At 43.4% G+C, this 22378-nt stretch overlaps 1 protein-coding gene across 1 annotated transcript in view; it reads right to left on the reverse strand.

Annotated features, from left to right (window-relative positions):
* Window positions 1-20690, reverse strand: part of NUGGC (nuclear GTPase, germinal center associated) — a 36534-nt gene extending 15844 nt beyond the window's left edge. Inside the window, exons 1-9 of the mRNA XM_059695271.1 lie at window positions 20588-20690; window positions 19547-19769; window positions 18813-19043; window positions 15267-15476; window positions 9629-9804; window positions 7906-7924; window positions 7535-7624; window positions 4294-4399; window positions 2930-3063 (exon numbers count right to left, since the gene is read on the reverse strand). Coding sequence (XP_059551254.1) covers window positions 2930-3063; window positions 4294-4399; window positions 7535-7624; window positions 7906-7924; window positions 9629-9804; window positions 15267-15476; window positions 18813-19043; window positions 19547-19654 — 1074 coding nt within the window. The 5' untranslated portion in view covers window positions 19655-19769; window positions 20588-20690. The remainder of the gene's footprint in view (window positions 1-2929; window positions 3064-4293; window positions 4400-7534; window positions 7625-7905; window positions 7925-9628; window positions 9805-15266; window positions 15477-18812; window positions 19044-19546; window positions 19770-20587) is intronic.
* Between the last annotated feature and the right edge of the window lie 1688 nt (window positions 20691-22378).

The following is a 22378-nucleotide window of genomic DNA, read 5'->3' on the forward strand; positions in this document are numbered from 1 at the left end:
AGTAAATGCAGGACTCATTTGACACTGAGACGTCATAATCAACTTCCTATTGACTCTTTAAAAATAATGAGTAGAACTCTGTTCATTTAAAATCACTAACTACCCAAACTCTAATTCTTTTTTTGTTTTGAGGCACAATCTTAAAAAATAATCAATCACATATATTTTTAGGTTTGATATTTTTAAGAATGCAAAGGAACTGACAAAACTCTTGCCTTCCAACTTTCCATCAAAAATTAAGGCTGAGACCAATATCTGAGGCCAAAGAATTTTGAAGAAAGCTGCTGGCAACTCCCTCTAAAAGGTTATCACAGAAGTGCCAACCCACCCCCTCCTCTGTGTTTTCTGTGGCCTGGAGTCTGGTTGCGAGGATGGGACTGAGCCGCTATAAGGGCCACACCTCCGCATCAGCAGAGAGGAGCATGTGGGGCTGGCACTGCGAGTCTGATTGCAAAATGCCTGGTCCGTGTGTTTGTAAAATAAACCAACCACACACAGCACCACATCTGATTGGTTTTCCATCAGCACTTCCAAAAGCAATCTTATCCTGGGAAGGGAGGCAACTTTCACCCTGAAGAACTTTTTCAGGAAGGTAGAAGGTTAAACCTTTCCCCAGTATTTCAGAGGACAAAAGTCAAATTGGAAAATCTCAGATTCCAGGAGGGTCTCCCCCCACCCACACACACATACACACACACACACAGAACTAGACCAGAACAAAGCATAAGAAGTGTGATCTTTTTTTTAAAAAAAAGACAGTGAATCTTGCCCTATAGTTCACTTGTATATAGAATTTTAAAAACGTGGACATTTGACCAAAACTGCATAGACCAGTGGTTGGCAAACTCATTAGTCAACAGAGCCAAGTATCAACAGTAGAACGATTGAAATTTCTTTTGAGAGCCAAATTTTTTAAACTTAAACTCTATAGGTAGGTACATTGTTATTAACTTAATTAGGGTACTCCTAAGGCTTAGGGAGAGCCACACTCAAGGGGCCAGAAAGCCGCATGTGGCTCGTGAGCCGCAGTTTGCCGACCACTGGCGTAGACCATCTGCAGTCGGCATTGCTTACTTTTCACGTTGAAGTCAGGTCTCCATTATCTGCCTCCCCTTGAAACTCCCAGGGCCATCCCAGGCTCACTGTCCCTCATTCTCAGGACCTTGAACTCTCATCGAGCCCTACGGGTCCACTTTCTCTACCCCTTTCCTGCTCTGCATATCAGCAAGGCAGACAACTTGTAGAAATCTGGTGGCGAAAGCAAGTGTGGAAATAAACACCAACCAGAGGGGAACACAGGAGGCCTACTTATCAGAGGCTGCTATGGCCAGGCGGTCAGCCGCCGTCACTTGTGTTTGGCAGAGACTCAAAGGCAGGTGGTGGAACGGCTTGGGGTGGGTCCTGATTGGAGGCCAAGGGCCTGGGAAGCTGTAGGTGGGCTAACAGGAGCAGGGGTCCTGTGTGACTCAGTAGAGTGTGTACTTGGCCTTCTCCAGTTGGTCCTAAAATGGTTGCATGGATAAAGATGAGGGAAGCTGTCGTTATTCATTAAGGTCGGGCCATTTTGGGTCGATTGTTACAGAAGTTATTGTTGAGCTTCTTGGATTGTTACAAGAGATAGTAGTCTGACTTCCTACAGGTCTAACTGACAGCATGCTGGCTTCCTGAGCTGTTCCTTGTCAATAAGAGGTTGGTTTCCTAAACAGGTTGCTGCAGGCTGTGGGTCAGAATTTTTTCTTTAAACAGTTGACCCTTGAACAATATGGAGTTAGGGGAGCTGGCCCCTGTGCAGCCGAAAATCCGCTTTTGACTCTACTAAACTACTAATGGCCTGCTGTTGACCCGAAGCCTCACCGGTAACATAAACAGTCAATTAGTCTTATAATACATTAAGCAAGGAAAAAGAAAATGTTCTTAATAAAATAATGAGGAAAATACATTTACAGCACTACATGTATTTATTGAAAAAAATCACATCTAAGGAGACACGTGTAGTTTAAACCTGTGTTTTTCAAGGGTCAAGTGTATATGACTGTCTTTGTAAGTCAGTTCTTCCCAAGGAAGAAATGCAATTGGTGCTTGATTCCAGCAACAGCTGTTTCTCCCAAACTCTCTTACGCCTCTACTTTTATAGCTTATCCCTCTAAAAAACAAAATACCCAGCAAAGAGATAAACTTGTTCATTCCTATGAGAAAAGTAATTCTAACTGGTTATTGGGAAGGCCTGCATTCTAACTGCGAAGGTAAATATCTGAACTCTTTGCTGAAAGTCCCCCTTGCTTTCCTTCTTCTCACGCATTTGCTGCCTGAGTTTGAGGGTCTGACAGCACCAGGGCATGACGGGACTCCACAGACAGATACAAACTTGGAGGACTGTGTGCATACCCACGCCTCTGCAGGATAACCAAGACCTGTCTGTATTCCACTAGATTTACAGCGGTTCTCAACCGCTTTGGTTGCCTAAGACCATCCTGCGTATCAGATATTTACATTACGATTCATAACAGTAGCAATGTTACAGTGATGAAGTAGCAACGAAAATAATTTTATGGTTGGGTCACAACATGAGGAACTGTATTTAAAGGGCCAAAAGATTGAGAACCACTGCACTAGAAGTAAATAAACCACTCCTGCCATCGCTAAACACATTCCATCTTATGCAAGTCTCAGGAAAGGGGAGAGTAGCCACTGGCTATTTTTACTTTTTCCTCTTAGTCCTTTTGTCCTAGGGAAAAATGCTCTTTCTTTTTTTACTCAAATGTTATCATTTTAACCCTCTCATTATCCTTTTCTCCTCTTCAGATTCTCTGAGCTCAGTATCTTCCTTTGATATGGAAAGAAAAATAATGTCATAATTTCCTAACTTTGCAAAAGGGAATGTTCTGCCCAGGGCGGGAGGCTGAGATGACAGCCCAAGTGGCATCCGTACCGGCAGGTTTTCCGTGCAGTTGAAACTGTCTGTGAGGAGCAGCAGGCCAAAGGCTTCCGTAACGTACTTGGTCACCATCCTCCTCTTCTTCTCCAAGAGCCTTCTCCTGATATATTCTCTTAACTTGGGGATTTCTGGGATTCACAGGCAGCACAAACAATTTTATAAGGCCAGAGTTCACAGTAACTAGAGTTCATCAAAATGGACAGATCTGGGTGGCAGTCTGAGTTAACTACTGTTGAGGTCCTATGTGGGCTGGGAGCCCCTAATCAGCCTTTCTGAGGACATTCTTCCCAGGTCTGGGATCAGCAGTAATGATGGTAAATCGGCAATGATGACTATCGATTTTGTGTAGCAGTATGAAACAAACTATGTAGGAAAGTGTAAGTTGGTTTAAAAAAAATTGACACTTCCCTCTGGATGAGTACTTACCTGAATCATGAAACCAAAGTGCTCACATGTTAGAATCTCAGCTCTTCAGTCCCCCTAGATATTTCTATCTATAACACATAACTTTTAATATCAAAGTAGTTTACGCCTGCTGTAGAAAGGGCTAAGACCTTCTGATGACTGGGATTCCAGATTGGAAACTTACCTTAGCCCTAACCCTTTGTTAGTCAGAAGATGGCAGATGTCACTCTACTGTTTTCTCCATTATTCCTTTAAGTGGACATTTTCCTATACTACTTTTTGTATGTGCCTGGCTGGTTATTTCTTTTATCCTTGCTCAAGCAGTTCCCCAATTTCTGGGAACATGTCACACCTGCTCCTTAACTCATCCATGTCTAATGACATGCATGCACATTTTAAGCCATTGTAAGCTCAGATCAGTGTCAAGCTCAGATCCTGCCTCCTCGCCATTTTCACTGAGAATTCCAGTCACACAGATCCCCAGGTTCTCTGAACTTTTACTGTACTCACAGCACTACTGAGCTAAGCCTTGTTTTCACTTCGATTTTTGCAAAATCCAGGCGTGGTAGCTCCTAGATTTTAAGTTGTATGAAAAAAGGGGCCATATCTTCTACTTTTCCCGCCCACAGACGAAACATACAAAAGATACTCAGGCAATTTTCTAAGACCCATAGGTGGGCGCATGAAGAATCTCAAGCCAAATACTAACCGGATCACTGACCTTTACCAACTTGGGGTAAGATTTGGAGGAGAGGGGAATTGTGGTCTCAAGGCACCATCACAAAGCAGTGAAAACAAACATATTCGCTAATAGGCACAGAAACTGGTAAGCTGGAAGTATGGCACCAATAGTTCTAGGGTGGGAAATTCAGAGCACCAAACTTAATCTTGAGAATTTTAGCGATTGAGTGGTTTTTTGTGTGCATTTTTGTTTTTGTTTTTGTTTTAATTACCAGTTTCCTCTTCAGTGAGGAGAGCCTGCCACCAGTACTCCTGGGCGCTGACAGTGTACACCAGATTGGAAGCTTCCAGAACCTTGGAGTCAGCCGGCAATTTTCTCTGAAGTAAGAGAGGCAGAGAAGGGACAGAATAACTCATTCATGGCAAAGAAGACAAGGCAGGCCTCATGAGAGCCTTCAGCAGATTTTAGCTCATTCACTTTCGGTTCCATGAGAGCCCCATAAGGAGCAGACAGCATTCTGTGTCAGGTGTTCCTATCTGTCTACACCTCACAAGGTCAGAAGTTGTTCAGAAATGGCTGCACAGAAACTATTGTCTTGGGAGCTGAAATGGTAATTCTAAAAGGAAATGCAGAGAGAAAATAATTCAAAAGTATGTTTAAATGTTCAGAGAGGGGAAAGTGCCAGGATTCTTTTTGGAAAAAGAAGCACAACCCTGGAAAAGGCAGTGATGTGCTGGAGGCAGCTTGTACCAGCTCTGAGAGCCAACTGTACATACACAGCTCTCCCCAGCTCTGCCTTCAGCGGCATCACACTGATAGGTTGAAACTAGCAATGGTGGGAGTATTTACACCATGGGAATCGGCAAACATTACAAATCACCCCACCCCCTTTTAAAAATAGAGCTGATTGCTAAATACTTCTCATCACAATACAAAACTGGAAAAAGGTTCTATAAAAGTGCAAGTTTTTGAGCTGGGCGGTTAGTGAGTTATCACACACATTTACGTACGTGTATGAAATAATGCTTAAGCAAATTTCGTAAATGTCAAGAAATTAAGAATCCGGTGAGAAAAATTTTTACGATGAGAAAAACATCATCACAGACAAATCATACTAGAATTATGTATAAATGTTGTTCCATAATCTTTCATTTATCTCACCCAAAAGAGAAAACCCATAAAGAATGTGTGTATGGTTATCTGGGGGTGGTAGAAAAGAGTAGAGAGTTGTCAATCTTTTTGAGGCAAAGATAGGAAAGAGCTGAGTAAGTCGTCCCCTGGCAGAGGGGAGAATCCACATCTCTGGCAAGCTGTCGGCCCATGGAGTCAAGGTTGTGCTAGAGCTGCGGGCGAGGCTTACAGGAGCCCCGCCCACTCGAGCAGTAGTTGTGTGACAGTAAAGGAGAGACACCCAGGAGAAGAGTAGGTTTTCTTTACAGGTGTGCTCAAGCAAAAGCAACATGCTGTATAATAACCAGTTCCAGTAGCATGCCTGAGAGAGTCAAAACCCGGCTCTCTCTTACTTGCCAAACACCTGTGGATTGACCTCCCTAATATCTCTTGAATATATCTCCTCTATTCCTGTAGTGACTGCCTATTTCAGACTCTTAACTAACCCTCACAAATGGTCTGTCTACATCCAATCTTCATACAACCCTCTCCCCACCCTTCCATTCACCATATTGCTGAGAAAACAGTCTTTCTACAACGCATAGTACAGTTGAACCTTGAAGAACGTGGGTTTGAACTTTGCGGGTCTGCTTATACTTGGATTTTTTTTTCAATTGACCTCAATTCAAACCCACATTTTTAAGGGTCTCCTCACTTTGGGAATCTGTGTATGCAGAGGGCTAACTGTGGTTATACACATATTATTTGACTACACAGGAGGTCGGTACCCCTAACTCCCACATGTTCAAGGACAACTGTATTTCCAAACTGTTCTCTATAAATGTACTCTCCAGGGTCTCTGTAATTTTTCTTACAATATTTTTTCTTAGTTTTTATAATAAAAAAATAAGCATGGACATCTATGTGAATGACTCCTTTATGGTCAACCTCTGTCTCATATTTTCTATAATTAAAATTAAATTTGCTCCAAATGAAAACATGAAGTACAGGTAATTCACAATAATTCAAATGGAAATAAAGTGGTTGGAGAATGATGGCATCACCTAGCTATCAGTAGGGTAGGTGTTCAGACCTCAAAAGAACTTGTACTGTAATCGTCAGAACCATAGTCACCCCGCAGGCTGATGTATTGAGACCACCCCCTATTTTGCATACACACCAATTTGCCACATACATGAGCAATAAATATAGTTTTTAAATGTGTATTGAAACATTTTATGTTTCTATTTCCAGAAACAATACAATTAGGTACTCATAAAGTGCATATTTTTTAATGTCACAAAAACGATTAAAGAGAATAAGAACAGCTTTACTGAATTATTGCCTCGTTAAAACCAGCATTCAAGAATGACTTGTTAGAAGGCATTGGCTTAAGTATGAGGTCTGATTATTCTGAATTAGAAACAAGAGCTTTGAAATTTTCAATTCCACATTGCGCTTCAGACATTTTCTGTATGGATGTAATTGAAGTCGAAATACAGAAAGCAGTTAAATATCGAAGTGGACATAGGCCATATGTTTTTACTATTAAACCCAGCACTGAAGATTTCATTTCAGCAAAACCATATCATCTATCACATTATACTAACTCAGATATTGTTGTTTTGTTTATATTTTATCTGAAAATTGGTTTCAGTTTTATAGTTGTATAAGACTTGATAGTAAGGAGTTTTATGTGTGTACTAGTACTTATTTCAGTGACAGACAATAAAAATAATTTAAGAAAACACTAAGAGTCCCACAGACAATTACACAAGCCTGAAAGATAGAGCTCAGGCCTTACCCCCCAACACCCATGCATATACTTTTTGCTGAGCTCTTTGAAACTACTTACATTGAGTTTACCGTACAGAACAGGCTTTTGCAATCATGTTCTTCCCTCCATCTCAAACGCTCTTTCTCCTACTTCTTCCCGTTACTGAAGATACTGGTTCTTTAAAATTCAGCTCACAAGGCTGAGCGTTTTCCCTGAACCTCTACCCAACACCACCTCCCTGACTGCCAACGTGATTGAGCATTCTCCTAATGTATTCCCACACGCCCCATGCATTGCTCTAGCCAAGCACACCTTCACTGTATGGTGATCCCTACTTTTACCTGCACGTATTTCTCAGCAGACCGTATGCTCATTCAATGCTTCCAACAATCATAAGAGGTAGATATTGTTATTTCCATTTTCCAAATGAGAAAATGGAGGTTCAGAGAGGCGTAGTAATTTGCCTAAGGTCACAAAGTTATCAATTAATAGAACTAAGTTAAGTCCAAACTGTCTACGCCAAAACTTTGGTCCTTGCTACTGCCCAAGACCAAGTAGACATTTGTTTCTCAACATCTGAGTGGTTGAAACGCAGAAAAATATGTAGGGAAATCCATTAACTCACCTTTAGTTTTTCCTTGAGAATTCTATTCCTTTGTAGTTTTATCATTTCATTTCTTTCTAAAACAGCTTCTCGCTGACTTTGAATAGCTTGCTAGATTGTGAAGGGAAACAGAAGCATGGCAAAGAATACACAATTATCAAGAGCGATGACGTGCAAGATGCATGTTTTATTAGCAGATCTTCATTTGGCCCAGACAAATGTGCATGTATTTAAATTATATAATATTAATCACCAAAAGTATTATTTAAAAATAACTAGTCCATGCATATGTCCAAGATATTTACATTAAATGTGTGCAATTTTGGGGTATATCAATTATATCTTAGTAGAGCTTTAAAAATTAAAAATAAAAATAACTGGTTCATACTTACATTTCCCACTTTCCTTTCCCTGAAATGAAATTAGAAAATTGTAACCATTACTTAACTCATTATGTGTCACAGCAGTCTTTTGACTTTCCCCCAAAGCAGCAGATACTGTCATGACTATGCCTTTGCCTAAGCTCTTTCTTCAGCCCAAGTGCTCTCTCTTCTGATCCACTACCAGTGTCCATTTGAAAAAAAAAAGTGTCTTTATTTCTCAATGTTTTGTCATCGGTGGAATTTTCTGTGACTCACCCCCCTGACCCAATCAAAATGCCTCTCTCTCTCTCTCTCTCTCTCTCTCTCTCTCTCTCTCTCTCTCTCCCCACAGTACTTTGCTTGTCCCTCTCCTCTAAACTTTAACCCACTTTTTAGACAGTGACCTTGGTGACAAGGCAATATGCATCTCTGAATTCAGGGCCCCCATCCCTGTGTTAAAAAAAACATTTAATCAATGAGATTGATTTAGGTTTAGTTTTAGAGTTGGCAATGGCAAGGGTTAGCTTTATATATTGTTCTGTGGTAGGGGTTGAGGTGGATGAAATCTGCGGGGCGGGGGAGGGGAGGAAAATGAAACTGAAATTCCAACCTAGACCATGAGAGCCAGAAGCTAGGTGGAGAAGCCTTGACCTGTTTCTTCACTGAGGAAGTTTTCTATGCTTAAATTCCTGGAGACACCAAACTCAAGTTACAGAGGGTGTGGGTGAAATGGAGGAGGTGACAGGTAAGGAAGCTTTTGTTCGAGCAGAGAAGCATCAACAAAGTTATATCCCTGGACCGTATGTCCACATACCCAGCACAGCCCAATGTGTACTGCTTTATACCTGCTGACCCTTTGTAATAGCTAATATACCCCTTTCACTTTCAAAGTGTCCCAACGTGGAAGACAAGTTATAGTCTCCCTAGCTGTGTGTTGGGGGGGGGGGGGGGGCGGGGAGGCAGAGATCTACATGGAAATCAACATAAATCAACATGTACTAAACTCTAAATCAGCCGTGGGCAAACTATGGCCCGCGGGCTGGATCCGGCCCGTTTGAAATGAATAAAACTAAAAAAAAAAAAAAAGACCGTACCCTTTTATGTAATGATGTTTACTTTGAATTTATATTAGTTCACACAAACACTCCATCCATGCTTTTGTTCCGGCCCTCCGGTCCAGTTTAAGAACCCATTGTGGCCCTCGAGTCAAAAAGTTTGCCCACCCCTGCTCTAAATACTTATCTTTCATTGTTGTTGTTGGAATATAATATGTAAGAATGCTTTTATTTTTGGCCAAAGTTCTAAAACTTTGAGAACTTTGTTCCAAATGGGTTTTTAAACTCTCAGGAGTAGACAAATCTGAAAACAGAATCTGACACTTCAGTGCTGCACCATGCCAGAGAATATTCTAGAAAGTGCCTACTAGCTGTGGCAGCATCTCCATATTCCATCTCTGGGGCCCAGGCAGGACCATCACACCACACTCGCGAGGGGCACCCCAGAACTATGGAGAGAATAGCCTGTTGGGTGTTGAGCAGCTACTCTGGAAGAAGGGCCACCATGGTTCAGATTCCTGAGCCAGTCCACTCAAGGGTCCTGACGTCCCAGCAAGTCCCCTAGACTTCTCTTGCATCTCCAACAGTCACTTCCCTGAGTACAAAATGCCCACCACATCCTAAAGTCAAAGCTCCGTCATCCCTGTGGTCAGGACCCATGGAGGAAAGCCCACCTCCCAGCAAGTCCAGCATGGTACCTTAGGTATTCTGGCAGGTGGAGTTTGTCGGTCTTGGTGACCACCAGGGCAACGTCCCTGCAGAAACCCCGCTGGCAGGCTTTGATGCTCTCATTCAGAAGGTCTTCATGGGCTCTCCCTCCAGACACCCTCTCAATGTCACTGATCACCCAGATCACTGAGCATTTATCAATGGTCTGTGAAGCATGACCACAATATGATTAAGAACATAAATGGTGTAACGGTTGTAGAGGACGTGATTCCTGAATGTGTCATTTATGTCCTCCATGCTCTGCCTCTGTCTCTCCCTCTCTCTATCCCAATTCTCGCCCCCTCCCCACCCCCCACCACACTCTCTTATGCTCCAGCCATGCTGAGCTTCCTTCAGTTTCTCAGATGTAATTCTGTCATCTCTAAGGGTTTTTGCACTTGCCACAACCTCTTTTTGACCTCCACTTGCCCTTTGAGAATCTGCTAAGAGCCTCCTAAGGATGGGTTGGCCACCCCTCCTCTGCGTCCTACAGCACCCGGACTTCCCTGCCACAACACCTTCAGGCAGAGCTGTTGTACAGGGTTGGCTCTCTGCACCTTCCCCCATCCAGATTGTGAGGTACCTGATGGGAAGGGGCTGTACCGTTCAGCTTGGAATCCACCTCACCTCAAGCACAGTGTGTGGCTATAGCGGAGGCTTCCTAGATGTTGGTGGCATTAGTGATTGATGGAATTCAAGAAGTCAGATCTCAATGACCAGATCCTTCACTGGCTTGCTTGGCCTTAGTTGTCCTCTAGAGGAAATTATTGTTTTTCCAGAACGAATTCTGGTCATGAATCTACCCCAAAACTATCATCCTTTTGGTGTTTGACTGTCCCTGAATATTCAGCACCCTGCCATCATGTGTTAGCTGGGAGCCAGGAACTGTATGAGTCCAGTTACAAAAGTCAATGAACATGAAATTACAACTAATGACTAATAGCACAAATATTGCTATTATCAAAAACGCAACTTTCATGGGATGAGTAATTGTGTGCTGCCTTGTGATGTTTCTCTTACTGTATTGCTTCACTTGTCTTCTCTCTCCCTAAAAATGAAAAGCTGGTCCAACTCAGCAATGAAGTTTATTTGTGGTTCTTTAGAACAGCTCTTTGCACATAAAGGTATGACAAGTTTGTGACTTGCTAATGAAGTCATTATTTTTGCTTTATACCAGTAGCTCTTAACTGGTGATGATTTTGTACCCCAGAGGACATTTGGCAATGTCTGGATACCTTTTCAATCGTTATGACATGGGGGCACTGGAGGGCGGAGGTCAGGGATGCTGCTAAACATCCTACAATGCCCAGGTCAGCACCTTCAACTGAGAATTTTCTGCCCAAAATGTCAATAGTGCTGAGGCTGAGAAACCTTGATCTAGATTCATGGGGTTCAAACTTGTATTTTAGCAGTGGAGCCTTTTTCAAATGAAATCTTACAAAGAATTCCAATTGGGGCCCTAGCTGGTTTGGCTCAGTGGATAGAGTGTCAGCCTGCAGACTGAAGGGTCCCAGGTTCGATTCCGTCAAGGGCACATGCCTGGGTTGCAGGCTCGATCCCCAGTAGGGAGCGTGCAAGAGGCGGCCGATCAATGATTCTCTGTCATCATTGATGTTTCTATCTCTCTCTCCCTCTCCCTTCCTCTCTGAGATTAATAAAAATATATTTAAAAAAGAAAAAAAGAATTCCAGTTGGGGATGGAAGGTTTGGAGCCCCAACCTGGTCAGAACCCCCCACCTCTGTCCATGAATCTCTTGGTTTCATGGGTCATTGTTTTAAAATCATCAATCTCTATAATAAGACAAACTTTACTGTTTGTAGAGAAGACAATAGGCCTGAGAGGCAAAGGACCAGCATAAGGACACCCATGGGTCTGAATCTCCTCCCTGTGTGGATGAACTCACATCTACGTTGGGGGGGGGGGGAGGAAATGCTCCCTCCCACTTCCCAAATTATAATCAACTTCAGGAAGGCTTCAGGCTATTCAGGCAGGTTGTGATCCTAGAATATCAGGCTGCAAGCTCTTCAAGGGCAGGTCCTTTTTCACCTTTATATTGTGAAAATTAATAATAAAATAATAAAAACTCATTTAAAATGGAGTCCATAGGGTAGAAGAGAGAACTCTTACACTCATCACTCAGCACACACTACTGACCTCCACAGGAAATGACTTACCCTGCATCTCTAACAGGAAGTGACACCACCTCTCTGCCTCCTTGCCCAGTAACAGCCCAGCCAATGAGAGACGGCCATAACTCAATCAATAAAAGGTCACTATACTCTGAACTCTCAGTTTACTTCCAATGGACCCTTTATTTACTACAGCTCCTCCCAAGACCATAAAAGAGCATTCTTCTCCTTTGTTTCTCTGGACTTCTGTGTTGTTCACCATTAGACTGAATGTCCCAAATTGCAATTCTTTATTGTTCCAGAATCAACCCATTTTGCTGGAAAAATATCTGACTGGCTATTTGTTAAAGGTCAACAATTTTCCCCGGGGTCCTGGTAAACTATGGGTACTCAACAAATGTTTATTAACATGAGAAGAGGACTGCAACCAGAAGGTGGCAGTGGTTACATTTCAGGCCCTCCACAATGCCCCTACCTGCCAGGATTTGGTCAGGACACCGAAAACCTTGTCTCTAAGGAGTGAGTGGACTTGGGAGAGGGTGGGATGGCGCCTCTGCCACCCCACCTCCCTCCCTCCTGGAGTTGAGAATGGGCCTGGGAGAGTTCGGGTGACATGTCTAAGGCCTCGGGACTTCTAGGTGTCAGAACAGGGAGGTCTGGGGGCACAATTGTTTTCATTTAGGGAAGGCAAGCTGGCAGCTGGAGAGATGGGGCAGGGTGTTGGCTCAGTTCTCCCTGGAAAGAAGGAAGTCTTTAGTAACTTCTTGTGAGAGGAGATCGCAAAACCACAAGAATGCTGGGGAGCCAAGGCCAAGCAGAGCACGCTGGGAACCATCCCTTCGCTCCAGCCGGACCTCCTCAGAGCCGGTGCTCTGAGCCAGATCTGCTGGCTCCTCTCTTCTGAGTGGCCTTTGATAAGCTGCCCAGTGTATCTGAACTGGCGGCAACCACGGCTCCATCCAGTGAGAGAAGCTGGCTGCCTCCCTAGGCTGTCGCTCCCTGGGCCTGGCCTGGAACTAACCAAGGCTGGCAATTCCTCTCCATCAGCCGAGACCCTGCAGAAACAAGGTTCTCATGGCCAGGCTGCGCTGAAGGGTCGAGAAGAAGGTGACTGCCTTCATCTTAGAGAACTGTGAGGGGGCATCCTGAGGGGGTGATAGATAAAGCCTCCGCTGGGAAGGTAGGAACCTGCCCTCTAGTTCAAATTCTGCCACTCGATAGCTGTGCGGTCTTAGGCAAATGACTTCCCCTCTCTGAGCCTTCATTTCTTCCCTGTAAAATCAGGGCATGGGCTGCTGAGCTGTAAGCTGTCATCCTGACCCTATCATCCTGATCTTGATCGGAAGCCAGTCACAGGGCTCCCCTTGCCCACCGTCCCGCAGCTTCAGCACTGATGGTGACTCACTGATAGGGGCCCTTCCTCCCAGTCCACATCCAGCTCCGGTCCTGTGGCCGCTCTGTTCCCAGCCTGTGCTCCTGAGCTCCTACTGCCTAAAGATGCCCTTTCTTGCTCTATCACACACTCCGGTCCCTCTTAACCTTTGAGCTTCCCCAGGAAGCATTAAAGCCCACCCCCAACATTTCCAGGCTTGTCTCTGCACCTCTCTCTACACCCCACACCCCCTTCTCCCTCCAGCCGCGCAGGAAGACTCATCCTTCCCCCAACACCCAGCTCCCTCGGCCCACTGGCTCTGGCCAGTGCTCAGTGGTCCCGTTTCCAACCGCCTTCTCTGCCCGGTGGAGGCTGAGCTTCCGTGTCCTCTCTGAATCCTCACCACCTCCAAACTGAAATGGTCACTCCGTGCTCGCGTTTTTCAGTAATATGGTTCGCTCACTAGTATGACCGATTTATTCCCTTCTAGACTAGGAGACTCCCATGGGAAAGGGCTTTGTCTCTGTCCATCTGGAATCTACTACAAAATAGAATAGATGCTCTGTAGGTGTTTGTTGAAGAAATGAAAGTTCCCATTGGAGGTCATTTCTACTTTTGAGTGTTCACAGCACCTTGTCCCTCTATCACATCACTTTCTGCCATGGATTTAGTCATCTGTATGTTTGTCTCTCCTGCTAGGCTCTAAGCCCTTTGTGGGAAGGCTCTACTTCTCATTCAATGTTGTCTTACTTTGCTTTCAACCTTTTAGTGTAATGATAATACATGTTCATATAAAATATACAAACAACACAGAGGTATATGTAGTTAAGAGTGGTGGTAAACAGAAACTGCTGCTAACAATTGGGTGTATATCCTTCCAGAAGGCAGGATCTTACTTTAGCTGTGTGTTTATAAACATCACACACACGCACGCGTGCGCGCTTCTTAACATTAAAGGTCATGCTCTGCCTCTTTTCATTCACTGTCCTCTTGGCTGGGTTAAGTTCCCCAGCATTATAATGGGCAACTTACTTCACTGAGAATAGTGCCCAGCACAAAGTAAATGCTCAGTAAGTGTGTGCTGTTATTATTTTTATCTATAATCTTTGCATCCTCAGTGCTTAGTATATTGTAATATCTGTTTGATGAATGAAAAGCAAATGAACAATGAGATAAATTCTTAAAAATTCAGCCTCCAGGTGCAGGTCAAATTACTCCAATGTTTAACTCTGCCTGTAGACACATCTGGGGGTTCCTGGTTAGCTCATACCGTATTTGTTGGGAATTGAACCCCTATCTAAGATTTTGGTTGAACAGGTGGACTTTCATTTCAACCCCACCATCAGCCACAGCTGATTGCGATAGGGCTGGATATTTAATCCAAAGAGAACTAATCTATTCGCTGGGCAGGAATCAATCATATTTTTCCTCTTGGGAATTTGAACTAAAAAACACGAAGATTATACAGTCAGACAGTCATGGGCACCTGGACTACATAATGTGATTTAGAGACAGGTCCAGGGTGGTCATTTTCCACAATGTGGATCTTAATGGCTAAGTAGAGACGTCAGAGAGAAGCAGGCCTCTGCAGAGATGCACAAAAAGAGACAGTCACGGGACCAAGCAGAGAATGAGATAAAATAGCTGCTTCCATCCTGAGAGGTGACCCTGAGGCCGGGCTGGGTCTCATGAGATCCTTTGATGAATTGCACTTCACGTGGGATTGCTTTCTTGAGTTTCTGTTCCTAACAACCAACCATCGTAGCAGCCTCCTGTTTCCTTGGTGCCTGACTGTCGGCTTCTCTGCTTTCTACCCAACTCTCGGCCTTCCTCTCCCCATCTGCCTGGTTTCCTCTGTTTATTCTTAGGCCACTCTCCTGCTGACCCTTCTCTTATACACATTCTTGGTCCAGCTACCAGGCCTGCCTCATGATTCCTAACTGTCCGGTTTCTCTGGCCACCCATCTCCTGCTGTTGCCCTGAGGCTTAGAACATGGAAAGTGGAAGAATTTAACTCCAGCGAACTCATACAATCCATTAAGCTGAAAGCAGACAATTCTTTGTTGCTTTAGAAAGGGTGGAGGAATTGAGGGAAAAGGGAACAAAATCATACGAAAGAGAGTCACCTTTTTCCACATCTCATCCCTCTTGCTGTTGAAGTCACCTGTGCCTGGAATGTCCACCAGCACAACCCCTTCTGGAATCAGCTCTGATTTGGGAAGAGTCACTTCCACATGTTTGATCAAGGGCCAGATTTGTGTCTCCGCTGGGCCTCCTTCCCAGTCTCTCCTCTTCGTCCTGATGTAGGGGTCCAGCTTGACGGACAGCGCTCCTGCCTGAGGAAGGAGGAAAAGGTCACACACATCAGACCTCCTCCCGGCATTTCTATCGTGGATGAGCTAGTGATTCAGGTTCATTGAAGGTACACTGAGAAATGGTAAGAAGCAGCAATGGCCTGGCCAGCATGGCTCAGTGGTTGAGCGTCGACCTATGAACTAGCAGGTTACGGTTCAATTCCCGGTCAGGACATATGCCCAGGTTGTGGGCTCTATTCCCAGTGTGGGGCATGCAGGAGGCAGTCAATCGATGATTCTCTCTCATTATTGATGTTTTTATCTATCTCTCCCTCTCCCTTCCTCTCTAAATCAGGAAAAATATATTGGGGGGGCGGGGACGGGCGAACGGGAGAGCAGCAATGGGCACCCACCAGGAAGCCTGTGATCTAGTCAATAAGGGCCTACAGTCTGAGAGTCGGAATGGACTTGGAGATCAAGGAGTTCAAGCTCCTCAACTTAGAGATGAAGAAACTAGAGTCAGTTAGGATGGGACTTCAGTAAAGTTAGAGCTTCGCCAGATAAACATTTTATCTCCCAAATGCCATTTCAATTCTAAAATTCATGTAATTAATATGCAATTTTTCTAAAATTTGGAGTGAGAGGATTCTTCCGGCATGGCTAATATGAACATTTTAATTACCAGAGAGTCTAGATTACAGAACATAGATAGTGATATGGTGACCATAATTTCCAAACTGAAAATTGGTCTGAAAATGATCTTTAAAAAGGTTTTTAAAAGTTATCTTTCAAGTTCAAAAAATATGTTGATATGTGGGCATTTCTAAGATGTTTTAATGGTGGTGGGTGGGATGGCAAATTGTTCTCAGCCTATTGTTTCTTCCTAGACATACCTTGGGACAATGACACATTCATGCCAGCAAATATGTGTAGCAGCCAATTTCTACTGGGCTACTTCAGGGGACAGAAGATTTGGGATGTATGATGGTCGTTGTTAATAAATATCTATAGAATGTTCCTGTAAGAAAGATAAGGAAGTAAATTCTTAAGAGAGTGGAGATTAAATCAGGGGGTTATTGTAATCTGGGTAGGAGTTGATAGATTTCATCCATTTTAATTAAATAAGAAATTATGAAAGAGGAGATGATAAAAGTTCTTTAAGATATTTTATTTTTTAAAAATAAGGTAGAGACAACAAGGGCTACATAAAAGAAAAAGCATGGGCTTGCAAAGTCCCTTCTGATTGGCCAGCATGGCTCAGTGGTTGAGCGTTGACCTGTAAATCAGGTCATGGTTCGATATCTGGTCCCCAGGTTGCAGGTTTGATCCCCAGTGAGGGGTGTGTAGGAGGCAGCCGATCAATGATTCTCTCTCATCATTGATGTTTCTATCTCTCTCTCCTTCTCTCTTCCTCTCTGAAATAAATGTAAACATACATATTTTAAAGTCCCTTCCTAGAAGAAGAAGGTTCAAGCCAATAAACTGGCTCTGGGTAAACCATTCTGGAAGACAAACTCAGATTCCCTTAGGCCAATCTAGAGTCCCTGACCCAAATTCTGAATCTGTGCCCTCTCACTCACTGAGATGGTCATTCTGTTCCCCTTGTTTTAGTGGGTAAATTTGTAATACTGGGAAGGAGTATTTCTAAAAATAGAGTAGTTAAGAAATAAATGTTATATTAATATCTTGGTGTAAGTTGTGTATGCAGATAAAGTAACCACTGTTATAATCATTGTGTTTCTTTGGACAAGCTCTATGTTTTAGATATTAAGAATGTAATTATTTTTAATAGTAACATCCACTTAAATATAAGGAAGTAAATTCACAGAAGCTAAATACCTTAAGAGATTTCATTCATTTGGCTCCTAAGTGTGCCTTTTAAATTTTTTAAATTTTAAATTTTTGAAAGAATTGAACATATTAAATTTAAACTATAATAGAAAAAGTCTAAAGAAATTTGACTTATTATGCAAGTAGCATTAACTATTTGAGGAGGGTTGGCTATGTTAAACTTAGGAGATAATTGAACACTAAATTTTAGAGCAAGTGTAGAATAATAATATTTTAAGGATGAATTTTAACATGCAAGAAAAACTAGGTTTAGCCAGGCCAGCGTGGCTCAGTGGTTGAGCATTGTCCTATGAACCAGGAGGTCACTGTTCGATTCCCTGTCAGGGCGTATGCCTGGGTTGCAGGCTCGTGATCCCCAGTGTGGAGTGTGTAGGAGGCAGCTAACCAATGATTCTCTCTCATCATTGATGTTTCTTTCTCTCCCCCCCACTTCCTCTCTGCAATCAATAAGAACACATTTTTAAAAAGAAAAGAAAACTAGGTTTTTAAATGTACAACATTATTAAGTTGAATATTTGTTCCACAAGTATTTAGTTTAACTTAAAATAGACTTTTCATTTAATAAAATTAATATTGATTATAAATATAGTATAATCTATTAAGTGTGTGTCTAGTATCCATCCTAAAGGAATCCTGATTGTTTCTCGTGGAGGTAATGAATTGAGAGTGGTCTTAGCTAGTCAAGACAAGTCGGTTTCTTGCTTTCTCTAGACAGACTCCCTTTTAGCTAGGGAAGGCCATGTGAATCAGCTCTGAACAAGTAAATGTGCACAGAGATTTGTTGGGGTGTTTCTGGGAAAGCTTTTACCTTCCAGTGAAAGGGAAGGTGTGGTTGGTGCCACTTTTTTATCCATGTCTTCCTTCCCTGACGCTAGCTGTGGAGTCTAGCCCTTCAGTAGCAATCTTACGACCAGGAGATAACAAGTATGGTGGAGGCCAAGGGAACCAGAGAGATATTGATCTTGACATCGTGCAGCCACTGAACCAATCCACAAAGCCAACTGCCTCCAGACTTCTTGTGTGAGAAAATGAGTAAGTCCCTATTTGTTTAAGCCATTATAGTTGGGTTTGTTTTTTTTTAATCATTTGCTGCCAAAAACATCTTCGATTAATCCTCAAGTCAGTTAAATACTCCTTCAGTGCACAAAAGCTCCCTCATTCAGACACTAAAAATTCCCATTTGACAGCCATAAACAATGAAAAATAATTTGGTCATGGATACTTCTGACACTTGCTTAGATGAGACATGAAAGCCAGCAATTAAATTATTCTTAAAATTTTTTAAAATTTTGAAGTATAAATAAACTTTAAAAAGAGGGCTAGTGCAAAAATACAGTGTCCTGAATATTCTGGACACTGCAAAGGTCAGATGTTGAATAAAGCTTTGACCAAAAAACAACAACAAAACACAAAAAATCTTATTTCCAATATAAAACTTGCAATACCTTGAGCAAATCCCCTAAATGGATTCAATTGTTATACTTAAGACTCATGATAAATAACGAAAAAATATCTTGAAGCTACTACCTCTTCTGCCTTGAGGGTGATGATTCTGGAGGTGGGAATCTTTCCTTTGGGCTTTGCTCTTAGTAATTCCTCATAGGTCTTCCTTTCCGCCCCATTTCCATAAAGCATTTGTAGCTTCCAGACGGCTTCCTCCACTGCATCATCCCCGTCCCACACATCCGCCTCTTCTCCGCCCAGCTCCTCTGTCCTGTGCAGGAGTTTAGTCAAGTTCTTCAGCTCCTCCTTCCACTCCTGCCAAGGCAGAGTAGGGCCAAGCCCCTCGTGACACAGACATGAAAAACACTGACAAGGAGAGGAGGGCATTGTCCCTGTGGAGAGACATACTCAGGAAACCTAAAACCATCCAATCCAGCCAGGGATTGACCCAACCCAACCCCCTTGTTTCGTGGATGAGGAAACAGGGGCCCACAGAGGGAAATGGCTTCCCCCAAATTCCCATCATGAATGGTGACAGAACCCCATCTTGTTCTATTGAACTTCACCTTCCATACTATGTTCTCTTCATTCAACAAAGGCATGAGCTATATGTCTAAGGAACATAATGTTAATCTCTAAGAGAGAGGGAGAAGGAAAGAAAGAAAAAGGAAGGAGGGAAGGAGGGAGGGAGGGAGAGAGGGAGGGAGGAAGAGAGGGAAGGAAGAAGGGAGGGGAAAAAAGAGGAAGAAAGGGAAGGAAACTGGAAGGGAAGGAGGAAGGCATGAAGGCAAGAAGGCAGGAAGGATGGAGACACTAACCTGGTCAGAGAGAAGGTGGATTTTGGCCTCATACTGCTCACAGCAGCCTGAGCTCACTTGTACAATGCATGACGTACATATACTTTCTCCAGACACTGGTAGAAACATTGCTTGCTGGATGATGGCATTGATCAGGGAGCTCTTCCCAGCCCCAGTGCTTCCAAATAATCCAATGTAGATTGGGTCCAATGATGGTTTTTCAATCAAAGCAAGAAGCCTGTTTCTAGATCAAGTTTTAAGTGCACATTGCCACGGTCATCAAAGCACAGTGGGAAGACCATCAGAATAGAACACAAAGGAACTGAGTTCTAATCCTGAGCAAGTCACGGCATCTTTCTGAGTCTCTGCTCTCTATGTGGTCAAAGAGGAATATTAATCCCTGTTTACTACATGGAATTGTCATGGGGATCAAATGAAGTTATGCAAATGTACTTGGTAATTCTACTCAAAAAGAATGATACTTCTACATAACTCTGTAATGTTTTTATATGGATGGGAAGCATCCTTGTTTGTGTCCTATGGAAATTACATAGTCTTAACCCTAGAAATAGAGCTTATGCAGAGGAAAAGCATTCTTAGGAGCAACACAGAGTTTTACTGAGTAGAAGATGAAACCTTGGCACCACTCAAGTGCCTCAAGTCAGCTCAGCACAGCAGTGGAGGGCACAGGCTCAGTCACACAGTCTGGGTTGGACTCCGGGACCTTTGAGTGACTTACCAACAGTGTGACTTTGGTCAATGCCTTGGCCTCTCTAAGCCTCTATTTCAGTAAAATGGGATGATAAGAATAGAGTCCACTTTATAGGGTATTGGGACACCTACATGAAATTTGATCTATGTAAAGATTGCCCAGAAACAGTGAAGGCTCAATGAGCAGGAACTATCAGTAGTATAAACAGTGGCCTATAGCTATGGAAAATCTTCAGCTTTCTTACTTAGTTCCTACTGGAAATTTTCCTTTTGTTGTTGGAGAAAAGCACCTACAATCACCTAAGGAAAGACATCGAAGTAAGACTTGAGGGCCGTCGACATCAGACTCACATGAGATACTTGAGTCCATTCGGAATGCTGTCGTCCAGGAAGACACACTGAATAAGTTTCTGGTAAGTGTTGCTCAAAACCCTTCTGGTCCGTGACTCCAGCTTTTCATCTGGAATCAATAGAGATGCATTACCTGGGATGTACCTGGCCGGGGTCAAGTCCTAGGTCTCCACAGGTGGAGTCTGCTCAACATTATAGAAAGAGAGAGGAAAAAAGAAATGAAATGGAAAACCAGGCAAACAAGATCGCAAGTTATCTGACACTAGAGAGAACAGCCCATGGGAGATAGCGATCATTGATCCTGACAGCCTCTCCCAGGAGCCAGCCTGCTCTGAAACTCCTTGTAACAGAAGTCAGCATAGGCTTTGCCGTGGGTGTTAGTGCTTCTAGATTCTTCTCTCCTGTGATCATTAGAAGAAAAATAGTCACCTGAAACTCATATAACATCGTATGTCAACTATACTTCAAAAGAAAAAGAAAAAGGGAAAACAAGCAAGGGCATCATATAAATACCCACAAAACCCCACACCAACACTTTTCAGTCTTTAATGAGGAAGAAGTTATTTTCATAATAACCCTCTTCTCCAGAGACTGCTAGAGATAACTTGTCAAATTACATCTCTGCAGAGACTATGCGGGCTCCTTTTCCTGGTCCGGGTCCTTTGAAGATGTTTCATTCTGCTCCTGAATTTAACCTTCCCTTCCTTTGAGCATTGGAACACATTTGGAAAAGAACAGAGCTGCATTTAAAAAAAAACAACAACAACAAACCACTATTTCACAGTTTCGTAACACTCACATTCCTTAAGAGCGCTTTGTTCTACGGAGGGAAATGCTCGGAACCGCTGGTCTCTATCGGATCGTCTTCTTTTTTTCATCGGTTCCTTAAACAGGTCACCATCAACTAGAGCAAAACAGAGGTGATATAACATGACAGGCCTCGGGCCATGGTATATTTGCCTGACCTCTATCAATACACAAACTCAAAGAGCCCAAGAGGCCCCCTGCCAGCTCCGCGTGCCTGGGAGCTCGGTTCAGAAGCAGGCACTGCGGGGCCATTCCAGTCTGCTTCCCACTCCCCAGGACTTTTCATCGAGTTCCAAAACGCAGGGTCCAGCATGTCTCCTCCCGAGGAGATGCTGAAACGAAATGACGAGTTCCTGTTTGGAAACACTGAGAAGCCAACATGGCTCAGTATTCTTCACCAAGTGCCAACGGCAGAGAGAGAAGCCCAAGACGGGGCTAAGGGCGGAGTGAAGAAAGGCCTCTGGGAGGTCTCTGCAAACTGGGAAAGAAAGTGATGGGGAGCAGATCACAGAGGAAAGAGCGGCCCGCATGGACCAGGGCGAATGATTTCTCCATCAGCCTCAGTCTCTTCACCTGCAAAAGGAGAAGGGCTGACAAAAAACACATGTGTCACACGAGTTTTGGAGGGTGCTCTACCATTGGGTGCCCTTCAGAGATTAAATCTGGGGACTTTTCCCCCGTCCTCACTGAAAGTCATCAACAGCTGCTTCCTTGTATAGACAAGAACAGAAATCGCCAAGAAGCAGATCTTTGTAGTTCTGGGGAGACTTTATCATGTTAGTGGTTTCCCTTAGTTATCAAGTCAATGGCTGGCAGGAAAAGGATTGGCTTTATAAAAAAAAACAATTGATAAGACACTGTGTTTTGGATTGGTTTTAGCAAACATCCCCCAGCAGTTAGGATGGGGCAATAGTTGGGTCTTTGGGGTCAAGGCTGTTGGAAATGGTCCTCACCCAGTCCTCCTGGGGCTGGCTTGTGCTTTAG

This window comes from Myotis daubentonii, chromosome 5 (assembly GCF_963259705.1).
Source record: "Myotis daubentonii chromosome 5, mMyoDau2.1, whole genome shotgun sequence".
Lineage (NCBI taxonomy): Eukaryota > Metazoa > Chordata > Mammalia > Chiroptera > Vespertilionidae > Myotis > Myotis daubentonii.